The following is a 24,634-nucleotide window of genomic DNA, read 5'->3' as shown; positions in this document are numbered from 1 at the left end:
GTATATGCATAAACGGAAAAAACCTGACAAACCTCAGATTTGCCGACGATATAGTTCTTTTTTCACAATCACCAAAACACTTAGAGCATATGATATCAGAACTATGTACAGTTAGCAATAAAACTGGATTATATCTAATTACGGAAAAAACTAAGGTACCAATAATCGACCAACGCCTATCTGTGTCAACAATACACACGAATTAGAGTATGTAGAAAACTACATATATTTGGGTAAATCCATCTCAATTAAAAGCTCTAGAAAACAAGATGAAATCGACAGGAGAGTAAACTTGACATGGAATAAGTTCTGGAGCCTAAAAGAAATATTAAAATCCACACTACCTCTGAAACTTAAAAAGATAATCATGGATGGATGTTTGCTGCCTTGTTTGGCGTATGGATCACAAACCTGGATCTACAATAAAAAAGCAATAGAGAAAATACAAAAACCCAACGTGCAATGGAAAGAAGTATTTTAAATATAAGGTTAAAAGACAACATAAGAGCAAAAGACATCAGGCAAATAACAAATATTATAGACGCTTTGCAACACATGAAGAGACAAAAATGGAAGTGGGCTGGCCACATCGCGAGAATGACATATGAGCGATGGACAATCCTAACCACAAACTGGCCAGGCCCTGGCGGCAAAAGACCTAGAGGCCGCCTGAAAGAACGTTGGGTAGACGAAATCAAAAAATACGCTGGGAATAACTAGACAAAGAAAGCTGCATCAAGGAAAACTTGGAAAATTTTGGAGGAGGCCTATACCCGACAGGGGCCTTAACTTTATTTACTTTACCTCTTAAATAAAAATATGTACTTATTATGTTTATCAAAATTATGTAAAAATATTTTTGTAAAGTTAAGGATAATAAAGAGGCTTTATTATTATTATTATTATATACCACTCTTCCTTCTGTCGTATCGTACCGCCGAGCATGAGAGCATAAAAGCTACTCCGGCGTATGTCAATTACGGTAGAGAACTACGAGTACCAGTAGACCTCTTGACAGGAGGAACCGAAGACCGTACAAGACTATGTCTGCGACTTAAGGGAAAAGATGCGCTATACAATATACATTATACACGCCATGGTTCGGGAAAATGGGCTACAGTCAACTGAGAACATGAAGGCCAGATACGACCGGAAATCGAATACGAGCGGCTTCGAAGAAGGGTCACTGGTGTGGCTGTATAACCCAACTCGCCGAAAAGGGAAATCTCCAAAGTTGAAGACTAAGTGGGACGGCCCATACAAAGTGGTTTATACCTGATTGAATGATGTGACTTACAGGATTCAAAAGCAACCAAGAGGGACATTCAAAGTGGTACACATAGACCGTCTGACGCGTTACCATGGCAGTAACAACGATCCTGCCGACTGCCGGGTACGCCAGTCGCCAGTGTAGTTACAGGCGAGACTATACTCCCTCCCTGCCCTCCTCTGGTGAAGACACCAGTCAGAGTAGCAATGTGTCAGTGCTGGACTCTGGTCTGTCCTCGACGAGGATTTAGAACCTAAGTATATGTTAACCTAAGTAACAGCTCCGGCATCATCCGTGGCATAATGTCAGATAGCGAACGATCCAAAGGCGCAAGCGATTTCCAAAATTGAGTGTTATATTTCATCTAGTCATACGCGATAAATCCCTAAGAAGTAGTGTAGCTTGCCAAATACCCTGAGCAAACACCGCGAACATGTGTCCCTCCCCCTCCCCCGCGTCACGCGATACGGTCCGTCCATCAGCGGGCTGAGATGTATCAATCGGAGCGATTTGTTGTGTAACCCCACACCATAACACCGTAACCCGAGCGCCAGCAAAGTGCGCGCAAACACCCCCCGTGCCCTTCCCCGCACCCTCACCCGCACCCGCCGGCAGGAGAGCAACGACCGGCAGCCCAATGATAATGATGACAAAATCATGAGCATAACTTCACAACAACAGTCTAGACAGCTTTTAAATATCTGATCGTAGCGTTGGAGGATATCGAATGCCAATAATGTGCGATGAAATCGTTTTCGATAAAGGTCCTCTACCGTGTACTTAGGTAGTGATAACTGATAATGACGATGTAGTGAAACAATGAAAGTAAAGCAATGCACAAAAATCATAATATTATGCGCACGTAGAAAGTCTTAGTGAGCAAAGGAAACCAAAAGCATCGACGACGTTTAGCGACTACGGAGAAATACATAAGGAGCTATAAATACCTTTATAAAATACTCACATTGTATTCACTAATGGAAACGATATCTGGTAATATCCGGAGCGTCTCGGCCGGTGGAGCGCAGCGGCTGCGCGGCAATGTGGCCTCTATTGCCGGGACGCAGGAGTCGCAATTCCGTGGGGCCGCCTGGCCCGTGACACCTCACACGGATAACGTTTCGCTATTGAGGAAATAACGCTTATTCGATATTTCGAGCTCCTCCAAAAATCAGGTGCTACAGCCTGCACGTAAAAACAATATTTAAAAGTCTATTACTGGACCATAGTATTTGTTAGGAACAATTTGATTACCTAAATGAAACACGTTGAAATGAGAGGGCTTTTACTGTGAGTTGTGAGTTGTGACACGGCGCGCTGCAAACGGGCAAGCGCCAGTCCGAAGAGACAATGTCTAGAAATTAAACATAGCGAGACTTTTCATGCGGTTCTTGCGTAAAAAATTGTATAATATTTTTTATTTTATTTATTTATTTATTAAGAAAATGACATACAGTTATCAGATAACAGTGTTAAAAAGCCCGTACAGGGCTTGTGTTTAACACAGCTTCACGGAATATAATAATAATTATTAAGTGATACTACAAAACCACTAGGAAAGACAAGTAACCTACCACTGAAAATCTTATAAAGTACTGTTATTTTATTACTAATTAAGCATTCACCTGTTTCATCACACTGTATTGTCATTCAAATAAGGTTTTTTATATATTTATATTAAATATACACATTATTAATTATTTATCAGTGGGAATAAATTACCTAAATTGTTAATTTAAGTAATTCCTAGTGTAACAATACTTAATTTTTACACAAAAAATTACGTACCTGCATAAACACTCAAGATAGTGTGTTTTCATTATGCGTTTTATATTAGTTTCGTTTAAATTATATATCTTTAAATATCTTTAATCTTTAAATATATCTTTCGGTATTTCGTTATAATATAATCTAGGAACAATATATTCTGATGTTCTCCGTACTTATAACTACTTCCTATGGTGGCTACTTTTCTGTGTCATTTTTCGTAAATGTATTTTGGCAGTAACTGGTTTGATAATGGTTGGATTAAATATGTTTTCTGTAAGAATTAAGTATTTAAATTTTGTGTGTATTGGCAATACTTTGCAGTAACCAGTTTATACGTGGGAGAGCCATGCTTCGGCACGAATGGGCCGGCTTGACCGGAGAAATACCATGTTCTCACAGAATACCGGCGTGAAACAGCGCTTGCGCTGTGTTTCGCCGAGTGAGTGAGTTACCGGAGGCCCAATCCCCTATTCCTTCCCTACCCTCCCCTATTCTCTTCCCTTCCCATCCCTACCCTCCCCTATTACCCTATTCCCTCTTGAAAGGTCGGCAACGCACCTGCAGCTCTCCCGACGCTGCGAGTGTCCATGGGCGACGGAAGTTGCTTTCCATCAGGTGACCCGTTTGCTAGTTTGCCCCCTTATTTAATTAAAAAAAAACCTTATAACATAAATTTTACTGTTCTCATCCTTTCCCACCATTATCTTGCCGTCTTGATTAGCCCATATAAATTTATACTTTTCGTTCAGAATTGTTTTTGCTTGATATAAAAGATTGAACTTCCTTATGGCACATATTACTAAAATATAGTTACGTAAATTAGGGGTAGAATTTCGAAACATGCTTTCCGAGTGTCCACTATCCGCCTATACCAGCTATCCCCAACGGCGGGACTTTATCAGCTGTGGCCCGCATGATGTTAAAGCATTTTGAAATTCACGCCTACCGGCAAAATAATGTAAAGTCGTCGTGAAAGACATGAAATTTTTTCCACCTTAAAATCGTTATTTTGAAGAACGTTATTTTTAACCCTAAAAAAATTTTGTTGCGGCCCGTAACACTAAGACCAAGACATGTTTGTGGCCCGTATGAAAAAAAGGTTGGGGACCACGGGCCTATACCATAATAACGTACAGGTACTATTGTAGTGGCCGTTACGTGTTAGGCTTCAGAACGATAAACTCTGTTTGTTGTCTGCTGCTTATTCTAAAATCCAGAATATGCTTTAAATATTAAAGTATTTTAACTTTGATATAATATAAACATATAACGAGTGTGGCAAAACGCGCCACCCCGGCGAGTGCACCGTATAGCTATAATTCCATATTGCTGATTGAAATACACTCACTATAATTAATAGAAGTACTTCAGCAGCAGCAGCTTCAACAACTTTGAAGGGTCTCGGTCATCGGTACGTAGGTCGTAGGTCTGACGACGCAGCGCCCACCGCAGGCCGTGTGACGCGCCGCACCGCACCCGCCCCGCTCGCGCCCCGCTCGCGCCCTGCAACTGACAACCGCACAATGAAATGCCTACGGAACACACTTTGTGTATATTTTTTCAATAAGGGGTAAGAAATAACATTATTGTAATAGTTTCACGTTTCAAGATGAAAGCACGAATTTATACCAATTACTGAATTCTGTAAGGGCGGAAGTCGGGGGTGGAAAGGGTAAGGAGGCAGGAGCTTTTTAAGACATAATATCCTTAGATTTGCGGGGATACTGGCATGTGGGGTGTGGATACCGGACCGGCCGACACCTCGGCCGCGGTCACCGGGTGGTGAGTAGTAGTACCGTGTTCCCGGTCTATCCACCGCGCGCTGCGACACCTCGTCCGACAACTCGTCCGACGGCCGCTCTGCTGATATCACAATTTTATTCACATGTCGCAACTAACAATATTGTGTACGTAACGTGGAGGTATATCGGACACGTATCGGCGGTATCGGGGAAGAGCCGGGCCGGGGAAGTAATTACGTCTACCGGGCGTGGGCGCAGCGCCGGACGCCCCGCCCGGCGCCGGCCGTCCGCCCCGTGCTGCGAGCGTTTAAATTAAGGAAGCGTGTTCCTGACCGCGCCTCGGGCGACGTCAATCACGTCGGGTTCCGCCGTCCGCCCGCCCCGCGCCCCACCCGCCCCGCGCACGTCACTCGCTAATTGTTTCTGTTGCGGATCGCCGACGTTCTACAGTTTGCCGCTGGAAAAACTGCTCATCGATTGGATTCCTAATGTTTTTAACAGAAAATGGAAAATTTTGTACAAAAATGACGTTAAAATTTTAGTTTTCGGTAGGTAGTTGCGATTTCTCGTCGCGCTCTCGATCGGACGATTGGACCTTCCCCGGTTTTAAAATAACGGGACTCTACATAAGGAAACCTTTAGCTCGTCCCGAAAGCGTAGCATGCCTTAGCGGGGCCTTATATAAATTCAGTTGGGAAAGTTAAAATTTCTCACAAAAAAAACGCATGGCGTGACTGAATTGCTATTTTTAACTTTGTCATTTGTGAATTTAGAAAAATAATATTAGGAAAGTTGCCCCTGGCTTGTCCATTACTAAATACTAAACCATGAACACTGAGAAATCCGACTATCACGTTTTGTTAACTAATATCAGTCTAAAGTCTAAACAAAACTTAAAAGTGCGGGATCTCCTGCTTACGAGTAGGTACCTACTTGGGTGATTGGGCCCAAGGTTTTTGGGCCCAGTGGACCTAATGACCATAATATTATGAATTTTTAACACTTTTTCATCTAGCGAACTTACTTTAATTATAACTGTAACTCTAACCTTAACTACAATGTAAAATGTCAAATCTTTGGTTAAAGTCAATAATGGACGCCATATTCAACGATAACCTTGAGCTCAACAAGGCTTTAAATGAACGTGGCGAAAAAAGGAACTAACGCGTAACGCTGTCATCATACAAAAACGCAATTTTTGACAGTTCTCCTTTACCAGCAGCGCCCCCGCCCACATTCATTTAAAGCCTTGTCGGACCAGCTGTCATCTGTCAAAGTTAAGATTAAAGTTAAAGTTAGCCTTAACTATAACCATAACTTTGACCATAACTGTAACTATAGCCACGCCTCGGTGCAACCCACCCTAATGGCTTTGTCCACACTGTGCCTTTTTCTGTTCGTCAAGGGTATGAGTTATAGCGCAGTCAACAGCGAAGGTGAGGCATGCCCGCGACGCATGCCCTCTGACCGTATCCAAAAGACAAAATTGACAATGTTGGCGTTGCGTTTGTTGACGCATTCAATTATTGAATGCGCCAAAACGAAAGTTGAATGACGAAAATTGAAGACTAAAGCGCATAGTGTGGACATAGCTAATGGACACCATATTTAACGATAGCCTTGAGCTCGACAAGGCTTTAAATGACCTTTAACTTTAACCACGCCTCTGGTGCAACCCACCAGTCCAACCAGCCAAGTCACAAGTGCCCTCGAAACCTGACCTCCACCACCGAAAATTATGATTTTGGGCTCATAACTTTATAAGTAAAATATATGATGTTCTTTTAGAACGTTGTTTTATTTTAAATTACGGATTACACATGTAAAAAAAATGTTTGATAGCCCTGAATCCAAACACATGCCGGATTTGCCCCAATTATTTTTTTTACTCAATAAAAACTAAATGAGGCTTTAAGATTATAACAGCATAGTTTCTTCTTCAATACCTCCTACTTACAGATGTCATTATCTGGTTTTTAGTCAGTTTAGTGTACATATGAAATCGCCTTAAGACGGAATTTCCCTAAAGACTGGGAAAGTCCGTCTACAAGATGTTTCTTTGAAATATCAACTATATATTTGTTTTATTTTTTATTTATTAATTCTTCAAGCCCCATAAGAGCACCGGTGATCGCGACAACAATAGAATACAATAGCATTTCCTGGAATCTGCGATCGAAGTACATAATATTAATATTTGCCACACAAGAGCGTCCGCGGCCTAATGGGTATACCTACCTTTGGTTCGCACTCTTAGGGAGTGCAGGTTCGAACCCGGGTGGAGGCGTGTGCCTATGAGACATTTTCTAATCTCAAGTACATAATACGCACGCTCGTACGGTGAAGGAAAACATCGTGAGGAAACCCGCACATTGTTGGTCCCAGACGTATTGACTAGTTCTTTCCTCTGGACTAGGCCGACTATGTTGCGAGATAATGCCGTAGGTATGCGCTGGGGCAACCATACGGACATTTAAAAATCTTCTCCCAGGACCTACAATATTTGAGGAGTGGTTACTTCGCTCTGAAAAATACTGTATAAATCATCCATAACGGATGTAAAGGCACAGAATATATATTAGTAGGTAAAGGCCTAGTTTTTTTATTTGCCACACAATTAATGCGTGGGGACATCTAGCGTCTGTATTAGGCTTATAAAAGATTACTAATTTGTCATCTACTGTGAACACCGTCTTTCTAGACTCTAGAGTCATTACTCATTACAAAAGAAGGGGGCAGCTCAAAGCCAACTTCAAATAACGTATGCCGGTCTTCCCCAAGTTAACCTTAATTACGTATTTGACGTGGGAGAGCCAGGCTTCGGCACGAATGGGCCGGCTCGACCGGAGAGATACCACGTCCTCACAGAAAACCGGCGTGAAACAGCGCTTCCGCTGTGTTTCGCCGAGTAAGTGAGTTTACCGGAGGCCCAATCCCCTACCCTATTCCCTTCCCTACCCTCCCCTATTACCCTCTTAAAAGGCCGGCAACGCACATGCAGCTCTTCTGATGCTGCGAGTGTCCATGGGCGACGGAAGTTGCTTTCCATCAGGTGACCCGTTTGCTCGTTTGCCCCCTTATTTCATAAAAAAAAATTACATTAGAGACATCTAGCGGTGAGTGGAGCGCCGACCGCGACTATTATTAAATTCTGAGCTCGATGAAAATTGAAAGAAATCGGTCAAAAATGTAATTCCTTGTTTAATGTATACAAGGAAGCCGCCAGTGACATCTCGCGACAGATAGATCAGTCCCAGCCAACTTATTTTGCATACTGTATTTAAATAGATGTCTCTGTACTTAAAAGCACGCGTCTGTCAAGAGTTAATTATAATTTATTATTTATAATACCAGCCAAGTGCGAGTTGGACTCGCCCATGAAGGGTTCCGCAGCAGCAATAAGGTTTATTTTTATGAAATTAAAAGGTTTTTGATTTATTTTATACATATTTCAGTTGATTTAATGAAAGTTAAATTAAGGTTTACCATTTATGACACTTCTCGCTAGATCTCGTCCAAACCAATTTTGTTTAGACTTATCATGCTCCTACTTTAGAAGTTAGAGGGGGGGGGGGGGGGGGGCACACATTTTACCACTTTGGAAGAGTCTCTCTCGCAAACTAAGGTTAAAAAAAAAACTACTAGAAACCTCAATATGAAGTGAGAGAAAGTGGCTGTGACTTACGGACGGACGGACGGACGGACGGACAGACGGACGGACGGACGGACGGACGGACGGACGGACGGACGGACGGACAGACGGACAGACGGACAGACGGACGGACGGACGGACTGACGGACAGACGGACGGACGGACAGACGGACAGACGGACAGACATCCCAGGTAACTGCACAATGATAATAATATTATAACGTCGTGTTCTTCATTAACTTCTTATAATGGTATTGGTAGACGTTTTATCTACGCCGATTTTCTGTAAGGTGAGCGGTGACAGGTTTAAATACAGCTAATTAAGCCGGCCCGTTCGTGCTGAATTTTCACAAACAAGAAAATATCGTCGGACGTCGACACTATATATAGCACGAGGGTAAAGAACTGCAAAATAGACAAACAAGCTTGGTTTGAGGCATTTAATAATAAAAAAAACATACAAAAAATAGTAGGTAAGTACATTACAATATTAAATGCGCCGTTCGGCCGGCTAAAGCAAGCTTTGTGTATTTTCTCATATAGTTCTGCGATGGTAATACTAGTATATTTGAACTGGAAATATCACTTAACCCATCAAGCCCCATAACCTCACCGGTGAGCGAGACAATTGTGTCTTCTATAATCTATTGAGAATTGAGAATTGTAATTCTATTGAGAATAACAATATATTCCCAAGAATCCACGATCGCTCGAGGCCGCCGCGCCGTGTCATTCACTATAATAGTCACCATTCACGTTATTATATTATGCTTCCACCGTAATCTTTGGTCATCCATAATAATATATTATATATCATTGATCGATTAAGTACTCGGAGCGTTGCGGGGATAACATTAATTTGTAATTTTGCTAACTTTAGCCTGGACGCATACTTCCTAAAACGTGATAGGGGAATTGTGCTTAAGATAACAGTACCTGGATGAACGAGCTTTGCTCGGTATAGCAAATACTCATTGACTTCGTGTTACTTAATAACGTCATCTGCTGGTCGTTAAAACAATTAGTTGCTAACAAAATAGTATTATTATTCGCCAATAGATGTCAGGAAGTCATATTTTTCAGTTTATCGATTATCGATAAAACACCAATAAAAAGACATTTTCTAAAAATGATTCATAGCTAGCCATTTAACAACGCCATTCAATCACACGTCTAGCTTTTATATTGAATATTTTTGTCGCTCAAAATCTACAGCTGATTCAAAAGCCGCCGTCTAATTGAAGTAGTTCAGCGCGCCCGCTGCGGCGCTAGGTGCGTTTTATTTACAATATGGCGTCAACTAGCAGGTGTTTGTGGTTGTTTTTCGGAAAGAAAGTAGTTAATAAAAGTTACAAGTGTTATTAAAGAGACAAAAATTGTGGAGGCACCAAATATTCGAGGAGAAATTACGGGATTATGAAATGGATGGACGCAGCCTCCCCCGAAAGGGGGGTTCGGGGGGCACAGCCCCCCGTCAAAACAAAAACAACGACAATCCAGAAATTCCAAAAGTTGGTTAGGTTAGGTTAGAACTTAGACCACAAATACAGAGGGAGCCGAGCGAGCGCAGCAAGCGTGCTGCGGCAGCAGCCGGCGACCGCCGTCAAATAAAAGGGGGGCTCGGGGGGCGCAGCCCCCCGCCAAAACAAAAAAAAAACCAGTTGGCTAAGCGTCGTCTAGATGTAGTGTTGAACACAAACTCCAAGAAACACCTGCTAGTTGACGCCATATTGTAAATAAAACGCACCTAGCGCCGCAGCGGTGCGCGCTGAACTACTTCAATTAGACGGCGGCTTTTGAATCAGCTGTAGTGTTGAACGTTTTGAGCGACTAAAATATTCAATATGAAAGCTAGACGTGTGATTGAATGGCGTTGTTCAGTCAAAGGGCTAGCTGTTTGATTGAACGGCTATTTAAACCAGTCGGCTGCGACATCTATATGGTAAGACGACATACTATCGATGGCAATTTTTGACAGCAGATTTTCAAAAAATATTCTTGATCATTGGATAAATTTTGATATTTGCATGTTTAACACACAGAATCAGCCGCTATAAGAAAAAAAAGGATCAAAATGTTTTATTTCAATAGGCTACTTGACCTATTTTTTTTCTTCATGCTAATCGCTTCTTCATTCATTTTCACAAAAAAAACTAATATTTTAATACTTTACACAGTAGAAACCCATAAAAATGTTGATTGAAAAATATGCCTTATAAATGGCGCCGAAAACACTGTTCGCCATTTCATTTCCCGTCTACAATAAATGGAGATAATATATAAAACTGATGATTTATTTGAATTATTCAAGAAAATATATTTTACAAATCTTTCTAGGCTTATTCTTATTATTTATGTACAAATAAACTTACATAATATAACGAGCGCTATAAATAAAAGATATTAAATTACGAGTCTGATGACGTCACATCCAAATCAGAAGTACCGCAAAAGCGTTTTCGTCAGTATAAATACTATTTTCATAAAATCATATTTTCAAATCAAAGTCGATTTATCAATCATAAGCTTTTATTTCACGATAAGGGTGAAATACGGTTTCCTAGGCCAAGTTCTACTTCTGCATAATTCTACTAGAAATATGCATTTGTTCAATGAAATTGAATATAGGTCAAGTAGCCTATTTTACCCCGGTATTGCTAGAGTCAATTTATTTTCTCATCTTTTGCCATCAGATTCTGGTAGACCTATATAGTACATAAGTCATTACTCATTAGTATTATGTCATCAGGGGGTACATTTTGTAAAAAAATACTTTACGATAGAACACGCTTCAATTATTAATATTTGTGGCCTATAAGAATCCATGTCCATGATAACAATTTGTGATAAGAAAAAATTCTGATATAAGGTCAGAAAATACGTTTTTTTTCACCACAAAATAAGTTTAAGAAAATTTTTCTCATCAAAATTATGAAAACCTTTATAATTTCTTACTTACGGTAAAGTACGGTCCCTATCCGGCATACTAAGTTGGGCTACTAAGGACACACTGAGGTGCTCCATAAAACGTCATAGGTTCACAGAAAGCACAATAATTATTTCAACGAACTTTGCCAATGTGTCATCAATCATCATACCTGACTATGTCATCTTAAGCACAATTCCCCTACAGTAATCTCTCGGTAACCTACAAAACATACATCACAGCCTTGTGGCACTTACACGATACAATATCTGGAACATCTAACCTCGACCATACTCGTAATATTACACACCACAACTAGATAACACAGTGTTTGCTCTTCCGTTCGAGTTAGCCGCGGGCTCCACTCTTGCGCCTTTTACTTGATCTTTTGCAATCTTTTTATAGCATAAAAGAGAATTCACGAATGAAAAAATAAACTTATAAATTAGAGCTATTATATGGCTAAATTAACAATTTCACAAAATATTTCAGTCTTAGTACAGGGAACTCGTATCTGGTGATTTATAAAATCGTAGTACAAAAAAAATTCACGATCCTGCACGAAAACTGTTAAACCGCCTAGCTTACCCATGGAGTTCCGCGGAGGCTTTAGCGCTATCCATCACATTTATGGTCACAACACAATATGTATCAGCTCGGAAAGGGTTCGTATCGTACCCGTATCGCCTCGAGCCGTTCTTCCGATAAGTGTGCTTCCCAGAGGGAAGTCATGATAATATATTGTGTGCTGTGACCTTCACACTGCCAATCTAGCCGTCAGCTATCTGTCAGCTGGCACAACCGTACAATTAATTTAACAAAGTTATTTACATCTAAAACACTACAAAATTTGGCGAATTCTTAAGCAGCAAGGAGTGTATTCAATAATATAAAGAGTAACAAAACAGAGTGATAATACTTTAGGGTGTGTATCTGTGCCTCATACAGAGTTCACCTTAAAAGTTAAATGTAGCAGTACTGAAACAGTTTTTTATTAATAGCGCTGGGACCATAAAATATAATATGGGTCATTACATTGCCCATACAAAATAAATAAAAAAAAGAGCATTTTTGGCAGAGAATGCCCATGATTCCATCTTCTGGTAATGTTGTCTACATTATTACACACAGAAGTGACAACACACATACAAGTGAAGCAAATAGATTACCCTCCGGTGTCATTATTATATTATCTGAGGAATGGTCGCACTTTGAGGGTGGACGACTTTATGAAATTTTGAGGTTTGTCAAAATGCATACCATACTCTAGAGTCTAGAAGCTAGAATATTACAGAAAGAAAGTAGAAGACACAGACAAGACGGGTTACAATGATAAATAATAATAACAGGACCAGAATAACATTGTACAAAATCATAAGCACTTTCCTTTTTGTAGATTTCTATTATAAATAAAATTGATTATCATCTGCAAAACTACAATCATAATAACGAGGCACATATTTTCATACAAATTTTGATATTTTATATGAACTTTTATTCCCCTATTCGCCATTCAAACTTTAGCTGTAGCTGTGGCAGATTGTATACACACACAAACTGTGAATACTCGGAGTTCAGGTACAGGAAATGTAATGTTAAATGTAGTGCTACAATGACATAACATAATATGCGGAACCAACTACTCCTTTTGTGATACAAGTCGACATAATATTGTGATGACCGATGAGAGCGAGGAACACATCCGACTATGAACTATTAACAGACGCTCACTACTACGACTGTATTTCAGATCGTTCTAAAGTTTTTTCGTGGAACTCTATAATATTATTATCCTTCTTAACACTGAGATTGTGCACGGTTTCACTGACGTCACCGTTCAATAAAATCAAGTCTCGCTCCAAGTCGGAGCAACCCCCCAGCGCCTCTAGATGCTCGAACTGCAAGTGCTTCGCCAGACTGGCTTTCTGGAAGCACCGGTAGGGGCAGTGCGGACACTTGACGGTCTTCTGCCTCGGCTTGTACGGTCTGGCTTCGCCGTCGGCGGGGTGGGGGTCGTCGCGCTCGCCGGGCCTGTCGAACGCGTGGCGCTGCTTGTGCTTGGTGAGGTTGGTCTTCTGCACGCAGCGGTAGCTGCACACGTCGCACGCGAACGGCTTCTGGTCAGTGTGCAGGTACATGTGCTTGACCAAGTTGGGCTTCTGCACGGTGCGGTAGTCGCAGGAGGGGCAGGCGAAGGGCTTGTAGCCGGTGTGCGTGCGCTCGTGCACCACGAGATTGTTTTTCTGCGCGCAGCGGTAGTCGCAGTACTGGCAGCGGAACGGCTTCTGCTTCATGTGCACGAGGATGTGCTTGGCCACGTTGTTCTTCTGCCCCGACTTGTAGTCGCAGAAGGTGCAGGCGTAGGGCTTCTCCCCCGTGTGCGTGCGCTCGTGAATCCTGAGTATGGCGGGCGACTGGCAGCGGTACGAGCACTGCGCGCACGAGAACCGGCCTGGGCGGTCGGCGTCGCCACCGCCGCCGTCGCACGACTTGGCGTGCTGCCTGAGCGCACGCTTCGACGGGAAGGTCGAGGTGCACCTGAAGCACGCGTACTCGCCCCTGATGGCCACGACCGGACCCGCCCCCGGCGTGTTGGCCGAGCTCGAGTCGTTCTTCTCAGCAGGGCCGTAGGCGCCGGGGTAGCCGTACACGTTGTCGACGGGTCTCAAATTTTCCTTCGGCTCGGCCCTCGAGTATCGCCTGGGGCCGCCGTCGTCTTTTTTCAGCTCCCCGACGAGAGGGCTAGAGTGCTCGAACTGCTCGTGAATGACTAGATTTTGCGGGTCGTCCCGGGGCGGGGCGGGGTAGGGGGGCAGGTATGGGCGTGCGTACAGGTCGAGGGGGCCGAGCGCGCCGCCGCCCCACGCGCCGGCGCCGCCCGCCGCGTCCGCCACGGTCGCTCCCTGCTCCGCCGGCAACGATATGTCACCTGGAAATATTATTTTGCGCTGTTTTAATACCAAGTATCAACACAATGAGTTATTTTTACTAGTAGTTTTTTTAACATAGGAAATTATATTATTATGTACTGTCCGATTTGGGCTGGAAAAGAATCATAATCGGCTCGTTAGTGATAGTGGCACCTCGCAGCCGTCAGTGATAGTGGCACCTCACAGCCGTTAGTGATAGTGGCACCTCGCAGCCGTTAGTGATAGTGGCACCTCACAGCCGTTAGTGATAGTGGCACCTCGCAGCCGTTAGTGATAGTGGCACCTCACAGCCGTTAGTGATAGTGGCACCTCACAGCCGTTAGTGATAGTGGCACCTCACAGCCGTTAGTGATAGTGGCACCTCGCAGCCGTTAGTGATAGTGGCACCTCGCAGCCGGTTTTATCTAACAATTTTAACATTTTCGTTGTTTTGCATAATATTATATGGAGGATTTTATAGGACCTGGAAAATGATTTGAAATCAAAAATATGTAGATTTTATGTATTTGAAGTAATGGAACAGGATATTATTACGACCAAATAATATGCATCCACTACTCGGTTGTGACTCGAGAATCAGAAGTTTCATAAGTAGGTATATAAAAAATAACATAATAATATATTATAATATACATATACGGTCGAATTGAGAAACCTCCTCCTTTTTGGGAATTGATTAAAAAGTTCCACAACCATCTATATTCTATACAATGTGTCTCAACACCAGTGTCCGATCCTTTAATGTCATGATGTATGGCATATTAATTTATCGCCAAACTAGCTGTTGCCCGCGACTTCGTCCGCGTGGACTTTAGTTTATAGCGCGCGGTGTCAACAAAATTTTGTCAAATTTAAAAACTTTTTAAAACCCTGGTAAGTGGTACCCCTCTTAGGGCCGCGCTACACCGGATTGGCAGCGCTGAAAGTGCTCGCCTCGCCGCTGCCATTCCGGTGTAGCGCGGCCCTTAATTAATCAAAATACCCAAAATAAGCTGTGCAGTGTGCACATAATCTATACTAATATTATAAATACGAAAGTATCTCTGTCTGTCTGTCAGTCTCGCTTTCACGCCAAACGCCAAAACTACCGAACCGATTGTAATGAAATTTTGTATACAGATAGTCTAAAGCCTGAGAAAGGACATAGGCTACTTTTTACTGGAAAAAAGGGTTGTCAGGGGGTGAAAATGCGTAAATTTGTTCAAATTAAGTTAGTTCCAAAAATTCATTATAGATGGCGCCGTGCGTCTTCTACATCGCGCTGACGCTTGCTCAAAAGTCTTTCTATAAGAGGTGGTATCATCTTACATTTAAGTTTCGATTTTTTTCGATTGTTATATCTATTCTACGGTATTAAATAACTGTACTTTATCTGTGCAGTGACGTAACCTTAAACCTATCAATGATAAATAGTTTATAGGTAAAGTTGTGTAATTGGAGGGCTAAATAAGCTTTAAAATTTGGCATAAAATATAAAGTTTAATATAAAAAAATGAAATACTTATTGTGTGCACACTGCACAGCTGTATTGATTTAAGGGGTACCAGGGTTTTTTATAAAAGCTTTTGACACCAATTTTGTTGACATCGCGCTTAATAACTGAAGTCCACGCGGACGAAGTCGCGGGCAACAGCTAGTAACTAATAAGTATGATTAGTTCTATGTAACAATGAAGTAAAAAATAAAACGCCATCTGTTGAATCGTATTAGAACTAAAATGTTCATTGTATCGATATCTTTCTGGATTTTTTATAATATTATACATAAAATATATTTAAGTAAAAAATAAAACACCATCTGTTTTCATATATTAGAATTGAAATGTTGATTGCATTGATATATTTTCTGGATGGAATATAGACCAACACGCCGGTGCACTTGAACTCCTTTATTTTAGAACGCCTTCTGTTGTCAACTTGTCACATATATTAGAAATGCAGAAGGAGTTCTATAAGATAAGATAGATTGATTATTATTATACCAAGTGATTATATTATTAAACATAATATTCTAACGTATTACAAACTATAAACAAAAACTATAAATAATAAGTATGATTAGTTCTATGTTACAATGAAGTAAAAAATAAAACGCCATCTGTTGAATCGTATTAGAACTAAAATGTTCATTGCATCGATATATTTCTGGATTTTTTATAATATTATACATAAAATATGTTTAAGATTTTTGAAATTTTATTTTAATACACATCCAAGACCCAGGAACATTGAAAACTTTTTGTTCCGCCTGCGGGACTCGAACCCAGGACCCCCGGGATGAGCGCTGGCCACGCGCAATGCGAATTAATTTTCATCGATATTTTCATGGAAATAAGATATTTTCCCACATCATAACGTAGCCTATGTCCTTTCTCAGACTCTATAATAACTGTGTACAAAATTTCATTGCAATCGGTTCAGTAGTTTTGGCGTGAAAGCGAGACAGACAGACAGACAGAGATACTTTTACATTTATAATATTAGTATGGAAGTATGGATTGGCTGACAATTTTTTTGTCTAACATTTGTAGATTGAATAAGATGACTGCGACATAAAGGTAAATATATTTTATTATATTTTGTACTTGTTTCGTTATAATTTTCGGTCTGCGTGTACTTCAATATAAAAATTAATACATTCCGTCGCGGCGCGAACGGCCACAAACGGGTGGCAGTGCCCAACACCAAACGAGTTAGTCGATGATTTCAATGTCAAATAAATTATAAACGCAAAGGTCAACATTTGAACTGGTTTAAAATATCACTTGACGGTGGGGGCCGGGACCGGGAGGTTAAATGTCGCGCTCGCGGGGCTGACCCGCGTCGCCGCCGCCGGCCTGGAGCCCTGCGCTACGCCCGCCACGCTACTCGAACGAGTGCAAATATTTAAAAGCATTTTAGTCATACAGTCCTTGCATCCGTTGTGGATGATTTATACAGTATTTAGTATTTACTGAACGATGTGACCGCTTTTCCTAGCCCTGTGTCCCTGTTGAAATTATTTAAAGTCGATTCAAATTAATTATTTTCTAATAAAACCGATAGCTATAACACAGTTAACACAGCAAATTCCGCTTCATACGAAATACGCATACGTTTGTAAATCTATATTCTATACATATTATAAAACAAAGTCTTTTTTTTCATGTCCCTTTGTTCCCTTTAAGTGCGTTAAAACTACGCAACGGATTTTGATGCGGTTGTCTTTAATATATACATAGAGTGATTCAAGAGGAAGGTTATAGGTATAAAAACAATCAATAAATAGTGGAGACATACTGTTATTGTTGGGGTTTCTAATGTGATGTCGTAAATAATTAGGTATTTCGAGATTCGACCTTAGTTTCAATGACATTAGGACTACTTTCTATATTTTGTAAAAAATATTGAATTTATCATTTTTTTTCAACTCTTGTCTCTGGGACTTAGCTGATCTCAGACTGGCCGTGTAAGCATTGTCTAAGGGTCCCCGCAGATATACAATTTCAAGTTGGCCGACTATCGTACACACCACAGAAATAGATCAAGATAGAAGTGGCGCTTGTCGCTCCAATTTGTATGAACACGAGCGTGTCACTTTTTTCATACCTACTGTGACGTGACAGACTTCAACCATAAATAAAAAAGTATAATTCGTATGTACGTAGGCTTGTCACTCAAAAATCTGTCATTTCTCATGTGTGTGTGTGTTATAGTGTGTGTAATTTTTTTTATTTTTTTTTTATGAAATAAAGGGGGCAAACGAGCAAACGGGTCATCTGATGGAAAGCAACTTCCGTCGCCCATGGACACTCGCAGCATCAGAAGAGCTGCAAGTGCGTTGCCGGCCTTTTAAGAGGGAACAGGGTAATAGGGGAGGGTAAGGAAGGAAAGGGAAGGGAATAGGGGAGGGTAGAGAAGGGAATAGGGGAGGGTAGGTCACAGAAAACCGGCGTGAAACAGCGCTTGCGCTGTGTTTCGCCGAGTGAGTGAGTTTATCGGAGGCCCAATCCCCTACCCTATTCCCTTCCCTACCCTCCCCTATTCCCTCTTAAAAGACCGGCAACGCACTTGCAGCTCTTCTGGTGCTGCGAGTGTCCATTGGCGACGGATGTTGCTTTCCATCAGGTGACCCGTTTGCTCGTTTGCCCCCTTATTTCATTAAAAAAAAAAAGTGCGGGAAGTAGCTTTTGCGGCGGTACCGACCAATGTGGGCCACGGGTAGTAATAAATCTACACTACCATTATAAAGAGGAAAGATTTGATTGTTTGTTTGTCTTGAATAGGCTCCGAAACTACTGGACCGATTTGAAAGATTCTTTTACCATTGGAATCCTACATTAATTCTGCTGAACATAGGCTAAATTTTATTTTGGAAAAAAATAGGGTTCCGTAAGATATTTGGGATTTTCGGACGCAAGGTGTAAAAAATCAACCAGAAATGTTACTTTTTTCACGTACGCTGCCTAAACTATAAAAGATAGAACCATAAAATGTTCTAAGTAATTGTAGATCTTTTAAATATCTACAAAAAAGTCCGCGACACACTATACCTATCTATGTTGAGTGAGGCACAATAACCATTTTTTTATTAAAAAATCTTGATATGTTTTTGGACTACATTTAAATGCCTTTATTTTACTCATGGCATTAATTCTTATCAAAATAAATTATTTCATTACTAAGTACAGTTAATGTAGATAATATTTTGTCTTTGAATGATTAAAATTGGACGTTTGGTTTTAATGTTATGGCGAAATTAAAATATTACGATTTCTGCTGCACGTTGCGAATTGGGCGTCGTCAAGGCGCGCCGCGCGGGTATGCTCGCCCGGTGAGTCCACGTAAATATTAATTATTATTTCCTCGATCATGGGAATCGCAGTCACAATAGATTTATAATATAATAGTTTAAATGCGACAGTCGGGTGCCACTTCATTGATGGGATAATATTATAGTGCTTCATTAATTCATTACGTTTTGAATGACTATTATTTTTGAATTAATAATCAAACATAACACTTAAAATATAAAAAAAAAATACAATAAAAATGTGTATAATAATTATAATATAGTAGTTACAGGCTAAATAGTGTAAACCATTTTTATGTTCTGCTTAACATAAAGATTGACTAAGAAATAAAGATTGAAAAGAAAATATTTAAAAATCAATGTCCACCCTTGCGAAGCCGGGGCGGGCCGCTAGTATGAAATATGAATATAAGTCAAAACTGCTGAATCGATTTTAACAATTTTTTCAGTGGAGCTATATTATATTTTATACCCGAATCTCGATGCGAAGCCGGGGCGGGTTGCTAGTTGGTAATAGGAACAAAACTAACAAAAGTTGGTAGCGACATGCGAATCTTACATTCAATAGTAATAATAATAATTAATTATTCCGAATTATACTATTCCAATGAGTATTATGTACTATCAGAGAAGACGATTCCTATGCAAATCGGGGACCTAAGTAGTTTGGTTGCGTTACGTCAAACCCAGCTTACATATTATATCACAATTAAGAGCCCATATGACCCTAACTTGACTACATACTTTAACCTAGATCTCAAAATGTGTAAGGTCTAGAAAACTGATTTTTTGACACAAGTAACTTCAGTTCATAAAGAATAAATGCTCAAGACGAAAACACGATTACTCAAAAAATGCTCGATAGTTTCTTTTTTACAAAAAACCTTGTTTTAGACACATTTTTGCTTGGATCTTCGAAGTTTGCTGTCTTTTCTTTAATATTTTTTAATATCTAAAAAGGTATTGATAAAACCTAAATTTGCTCAAAACACTTTTTTCATAATCATTATAGTTCGTCTTTTATTCAAGTAAAACTAACTCGGCGATGATTCCGCGCCGTCCTTTTGCACCTGGCATAATATGAAAGACGGGCGTGAGTGTGAAGAGAGAAGGACGATGTTTGATTTTTAGAGTCAGGTGAGCTCTTAACATTGAATTGACATATTCGACCAAATAACGTTGGTCTGTCAATTGCATAGGAATCAACTTCCTCGATGGTACTCTTCACTCAAATGGACTAGCACTAGAACAGATTAGCTGCTAAACTCTAAAGATTAAAGACAATATAGTGTCTCACCGTCGAGGGCGGGATGGAGGGCGGGATGGATGCCCGGGGGGAGCCCGTCGTAGAAGTACCCGTCGTCCTTCTGCTCCGACTTGATGTGGAAGGGCAGCGGGAACAGGTCGTGGTCGGCGGCGCGCGGATCCGGCGCCTCCAGCCGCAGCGCCAGCTCCAGAGCGTCGGCGGCGGGTGCTGCACCCAATTCATCGCCCAGCTCGCCGCGCAGCTCGCGCAGGTTCTGCGATAGCTCGCTGATGCGGCTCAGGTCGGCGGTCAGGCTGCGCGCCAGCTCCTGCTCATGCAGCGCCAGGCTCGTCGCGGCGTCCGGCGCGAGCACGCCCCCCCGCTCGCCCCCCGCCCCCGCGCCGCCGACCGGCTCCGTGTCCATCGTCGAATTCTTGTGTAGAAGAGAGGGCGGCTCGTTAAAATTTAAAGTTCTGCTCAGGTGGCAAGTCTTCATCATCAGAGTGGACATCCGCCGCGGGGAGATGGGCAGCTGGAAGTTGTGCACGACGGAGCCGCCGGTGAGGGAGGACTGCACCGCCTGGTGAAGCTGCTCCATGGAGATGGGCGTGTGCTGCAGCTGGAACGAGAACACCACGACTGTGACATTATTTGAACATGTCTAGCAAAACATTACCTAAAATACATCCATGACTGTTGATATTTATAAAGAGGCATATTGATAACTCTACCAAACTTTATATTAAAAATCGAGATAGATATTGTACACCATCACTTCATGATTATAAACACGTCGTTGACGCGTTATGCTTTACAAAGTTGAAGCAGACACAGAAATTAAATAATCTTAGCTTCATGCAAAAACATTAGCTCCAACGAAAAAGGCCGATTACAAATAGCAGTCAAGTGACGTTCAGGGAAGTGCTGCTAATAGAAAAAAAAATTTACTAAAGTTACGGGAAAAACAAAAATGGCCACGTTTGTGACCCACAAAGTCAATCACAAAATTTGCAAGTCCATCATAAAAAAATTATTTGTTTTGAAATTGATATGATACTTTTTTTACACCCAATTCATCGCCCATATATATATATATATATATATATATATATATATATATATATAGGTCATTATGTGACTGAAGATTTAAAAGATGATGTTGACATGGAGAGGGACCGCAGGGCACTTTCGGTAAGAGCGAATATGTTGGCACGCAGGTTTGCTCGATGCTCCATTGCAGTTAAAGTAACGCTTTTTAAAGCATATTGCACATCATTCTACTCAAGCAGTCTGTGGGTCAGGTACACGCAAAAATCGTACAGCGCCTTGCGGGTCCAGTATAATAATTCCTTCAGAGCACTGTTAAAGTTGCCTCGTTTTTGCAGCGCCTCATCTATGTTTGCACACGCGGACGTAGATAGCTTTAGCGCCATCTTACGCAAAAAAGCGGCGTCATTGTTACATCGCATAAGAGGCAGCAGTGACGGTCTTCTGAAGGAGATAGCAGATGGCGGGAGCTGTCCGTTTATTTGCAACTTAATTAATACTACGAAGTCCTTAGTTAAATATGAGTACTAACACAACTAGAATATAAGCCTATACTAACATTTTATTTTTAATATTTAATGGATCTTGTTGTCCGAAAATAAACATTTTTATTTTTATTTTTTTATTTATTTTATTTTAGACAAAATAAGTATCTAAGAAGATGGGAAAAGTAACAAAAGTACCCGTAAACCGTATGTTACAAAGATACAGGGCCGAAAATGCATATATATCTGGGTTTTGCACATGCCACGTTGCTTGACATTCGGTTACATAAACCTTAAAAAAAATTGTGCTGATTAAAATAATAATGTAAAACATGCTTGATAGGGTGAAATTAGTCGAATACCATCGTATAATAATATTTTGACATTTCTGAGTAATTCCGAGGCATTACTAGACTGTTGTGAGTGTAGGACTAAAATTGCAATTTTGTTTAACAATGTGAACCAAGGTTTGATCATTTTTCTTAATTTTTATTAAGAAACCTTGTATTATATAGTTTTGGAATGATAAAATAATCGTCCCCCACTAACCAAAGCCTTACGATACCTTGAACATACTAAGTTAGTTAGTAAATAACATAAACACCAGAAAACAGATGACCTTATCTCAAGATTACGAAAATTTCAAATGTAAATTTCTCCTAAATCCTATTTAGGAGAAAACATTTGAAATTTGGGGGGGGGGGGGGGGGGGTGAGTGGCATGAGGAGGTTTTTCTCACCCAAAACATCCCTCTTCAACCCATGTAACCACCAAAAAATTGGGGGGTAGGTTTCTGAACCTTAGCCCATGCAACTACAAATAAATGTTGTCACATCTACGTACAAGCTGCTACATCCAGTCCATGACAAGATTATAGTTGCAGGAAATTGCAACAAATTGACAACACATCCCCCCAATAAAGCAATAATTTGAGTATTTTATAGAATAATTCATACATAATAATTGATAAACCAGTTATTGCCCTTTAGTACAATACAACATTGAAATACTCACACTATCCAGATAAGATTTGTAGCCCTCTGGGTCAATGGCATTATCTTCTCTCTTGACAAAATCCATACTGTATGCTTATTATTTAATGACCTAAAGTGTAATAATATGTACAATAAATATTGAACAGACCTAAGTATTAGGAATTATTGTAATTTTCTCTTTGTAACGTCTAGTTGCAGATTCTAACCTACAGGTCTATTATCACTATCGAGCAATTACATATTATAAAAACTGGTAAAAAAGTAAAAAAATAACATATACGTTCATGTTTATAATATTTTACATGATACTTGATTTTAAAGGTCATTAGAATTTTATTTTATTTTGTAAAAAATAAAGCGAGACCAATCTTTATTCTTTTAGTTTGCTTGACGTTTAGTTTTTTTTATTAGTTTTTGCAGGACGGTCGACGGACACGGAGGACCCCAAAGTCAAATAAGATGGGCCAGCGTGGGGAGGACGTAGTGGCGCAGGATGGCCGATGACGACAGCGCTGGCCGTGGAATGGCGGCGGTGTCGGTTTTTCGGCCGCACATCAAAGGATGATGGCCCAGCGATGGCGGTAGGTACGCCTCTACACGTGGCCGGACTACAGTTGCTGCCCGACCGCGGTCGAGTGAGGACGTCGTATTACAATAAGAATAATTTACGAATTTCATTAAAAATGACGAGTACGTGGTCTCATAATTAATGAATCTATATTAATATTATGACAAAGACGAAAGTTTGTATCCAGGTTGTATGGATGTTTGTTACTCTTTTACTCAAAAACTACAATAATAATAGCTTATAAAATACGTAACTCCTGAGTTTTTAAAGATACAAGTTTGGGAGTTTCGTTTCACACATACATTTACATTCATCATTATCATTATCATTATCATCACTACCATAAAGCATTATTTTAATTTTAGGCTCGAAATAATTATTCGTAGACTTCAAAAGATGGTTCATATTAGGATCATACAAAGTTCACCGGGTCATCTGGTGAAGTCATAAATTATTAAAAATGCACGTTTTGCATTGCCGCACTGGTTAATGCTTACACGTTCATCTTGAACGACGTTTAGATCACAACTGAACACGGCCATCATATTGTAGAGGCGTTGCGACCATAGACTTAATATATACTAGCATTATAGGTTTATGGTTGCGACCATTGCATAGACATCGCATGCGCCTTTCGATCGCCACTCATGTAGAGGAGCAAAAAGAAAATATAATCACCAGGACCAGAATACGAGTAAAAATATGGTAACGTTACTTCTTAACGGTACAGGTAACGTTAAAACGTTAAAAAGTATACAAATACAAATATTTATTGGTCAAAAAATTTTAACATTATTATGTTAAAATTTTTATGCGATAACGGATCCCCACACTAGGCAATAACTTGAGCCTATCGGTAATGACTTGAGGCATTTTCTTATTTTTTTAATTTGATTGTCAAACAGTTTCCATTTTAGTAACAAGATGACGGTAGACAACTATCGGTAATACCAGGGAATACCATCAATAATGAGGGATTTTCATTAATATTTTTTAATTTTATTTTTAACAATCTTAACTAGATGGCGTAAGGATAAACACTTCTAGATTTTCTATTGGTTCCTCACCGATCTGAAATTATCTGCAGGTTGGCATCACTGACTACATATGGGTTGTGTTTCCAAAAAATACTACACTTTGGTTTAAGATATTTTGATTTATGTCAAGTGTGACATAAATCAAAATATCTTAAACCTAATTAGTGATCATTGG

General features: G+C 40.4%; 1 protein-coding gene across 1 annotated transcript; it reads right to left on the bottom strand.

Moving 5' to 3' along the window:
• Positions 1 to 12,541: 12,541 nt before the first annotated feature.
• LOC121727226 (zinc finger protein 74-like) lies at positions 12,542 to 23,135 on the bottom strand. Its single transcript, XM_042114932.1, has 3 exons — positions 22,874 to 23,135; positions 20,379 to 20,946; positions 12,542 to 14,289 (listed from the first exon to the last, which is right to left on the bottom strand). Exons 1-3 carry the CDS (start codon positions 22,937 to 22,939, stop codon positions 13,094 to 13,096), a joined length of 1,830 nt encoding a protein of 609 aa, XP_041970866.1. The 5' UTR covers positions 22,940 to 23,135; the 3' UTR covers positions 12,542 to 13,093.
• Positions 23,136 to 24,634: the final 1,499 nt, after the last annotated feature.

Source organism: Aricia agestis, chromosome 5 (assembly GCF_905147365.1).
Source record: "Aricia agestis chromosome 5, ilAriAges1.1, whole genome shotgun sequence".
Classification (NCBI taxonomy): Eukaryota; Metazoa; Arthropoda; class Insecta; order Lepidoptera; family Lycaenidae; genus Aricia; species Aricia agestis.
Note: the sequence above shows the minus strand (reverse complement) of the source record. Positions and strands in the feature narration are given on the sequence as shown.

What these genes read in the sequence shown, in the direction of transcription:
- LOC121727226 (XM_042114932.1), bottom strand. Translation starts at nt 22,939, where the DNA reads ATGGATTTTGTCAAGAGAGAAGATAATGCCATTGACCCAGAGGGCTAC. An exon ending in ACAAATCTTATCTGGATAGT is followed by an intron (nt 20,947 to 22,873) that starts GTGAGTATTTCA and finishes TTCTCGTTCCAG; the next exon opens with CTGCAGCACACGCCCATCTC. An exon ending in CCTCCATCCCGCCCTCGACG is followed by an intron (nt 14,290 to 20,378) that starts GTGAGACACTAT and finishes TAATATTTCCAG; the next exon opens with GTGACATATCGTTGCCGGCG.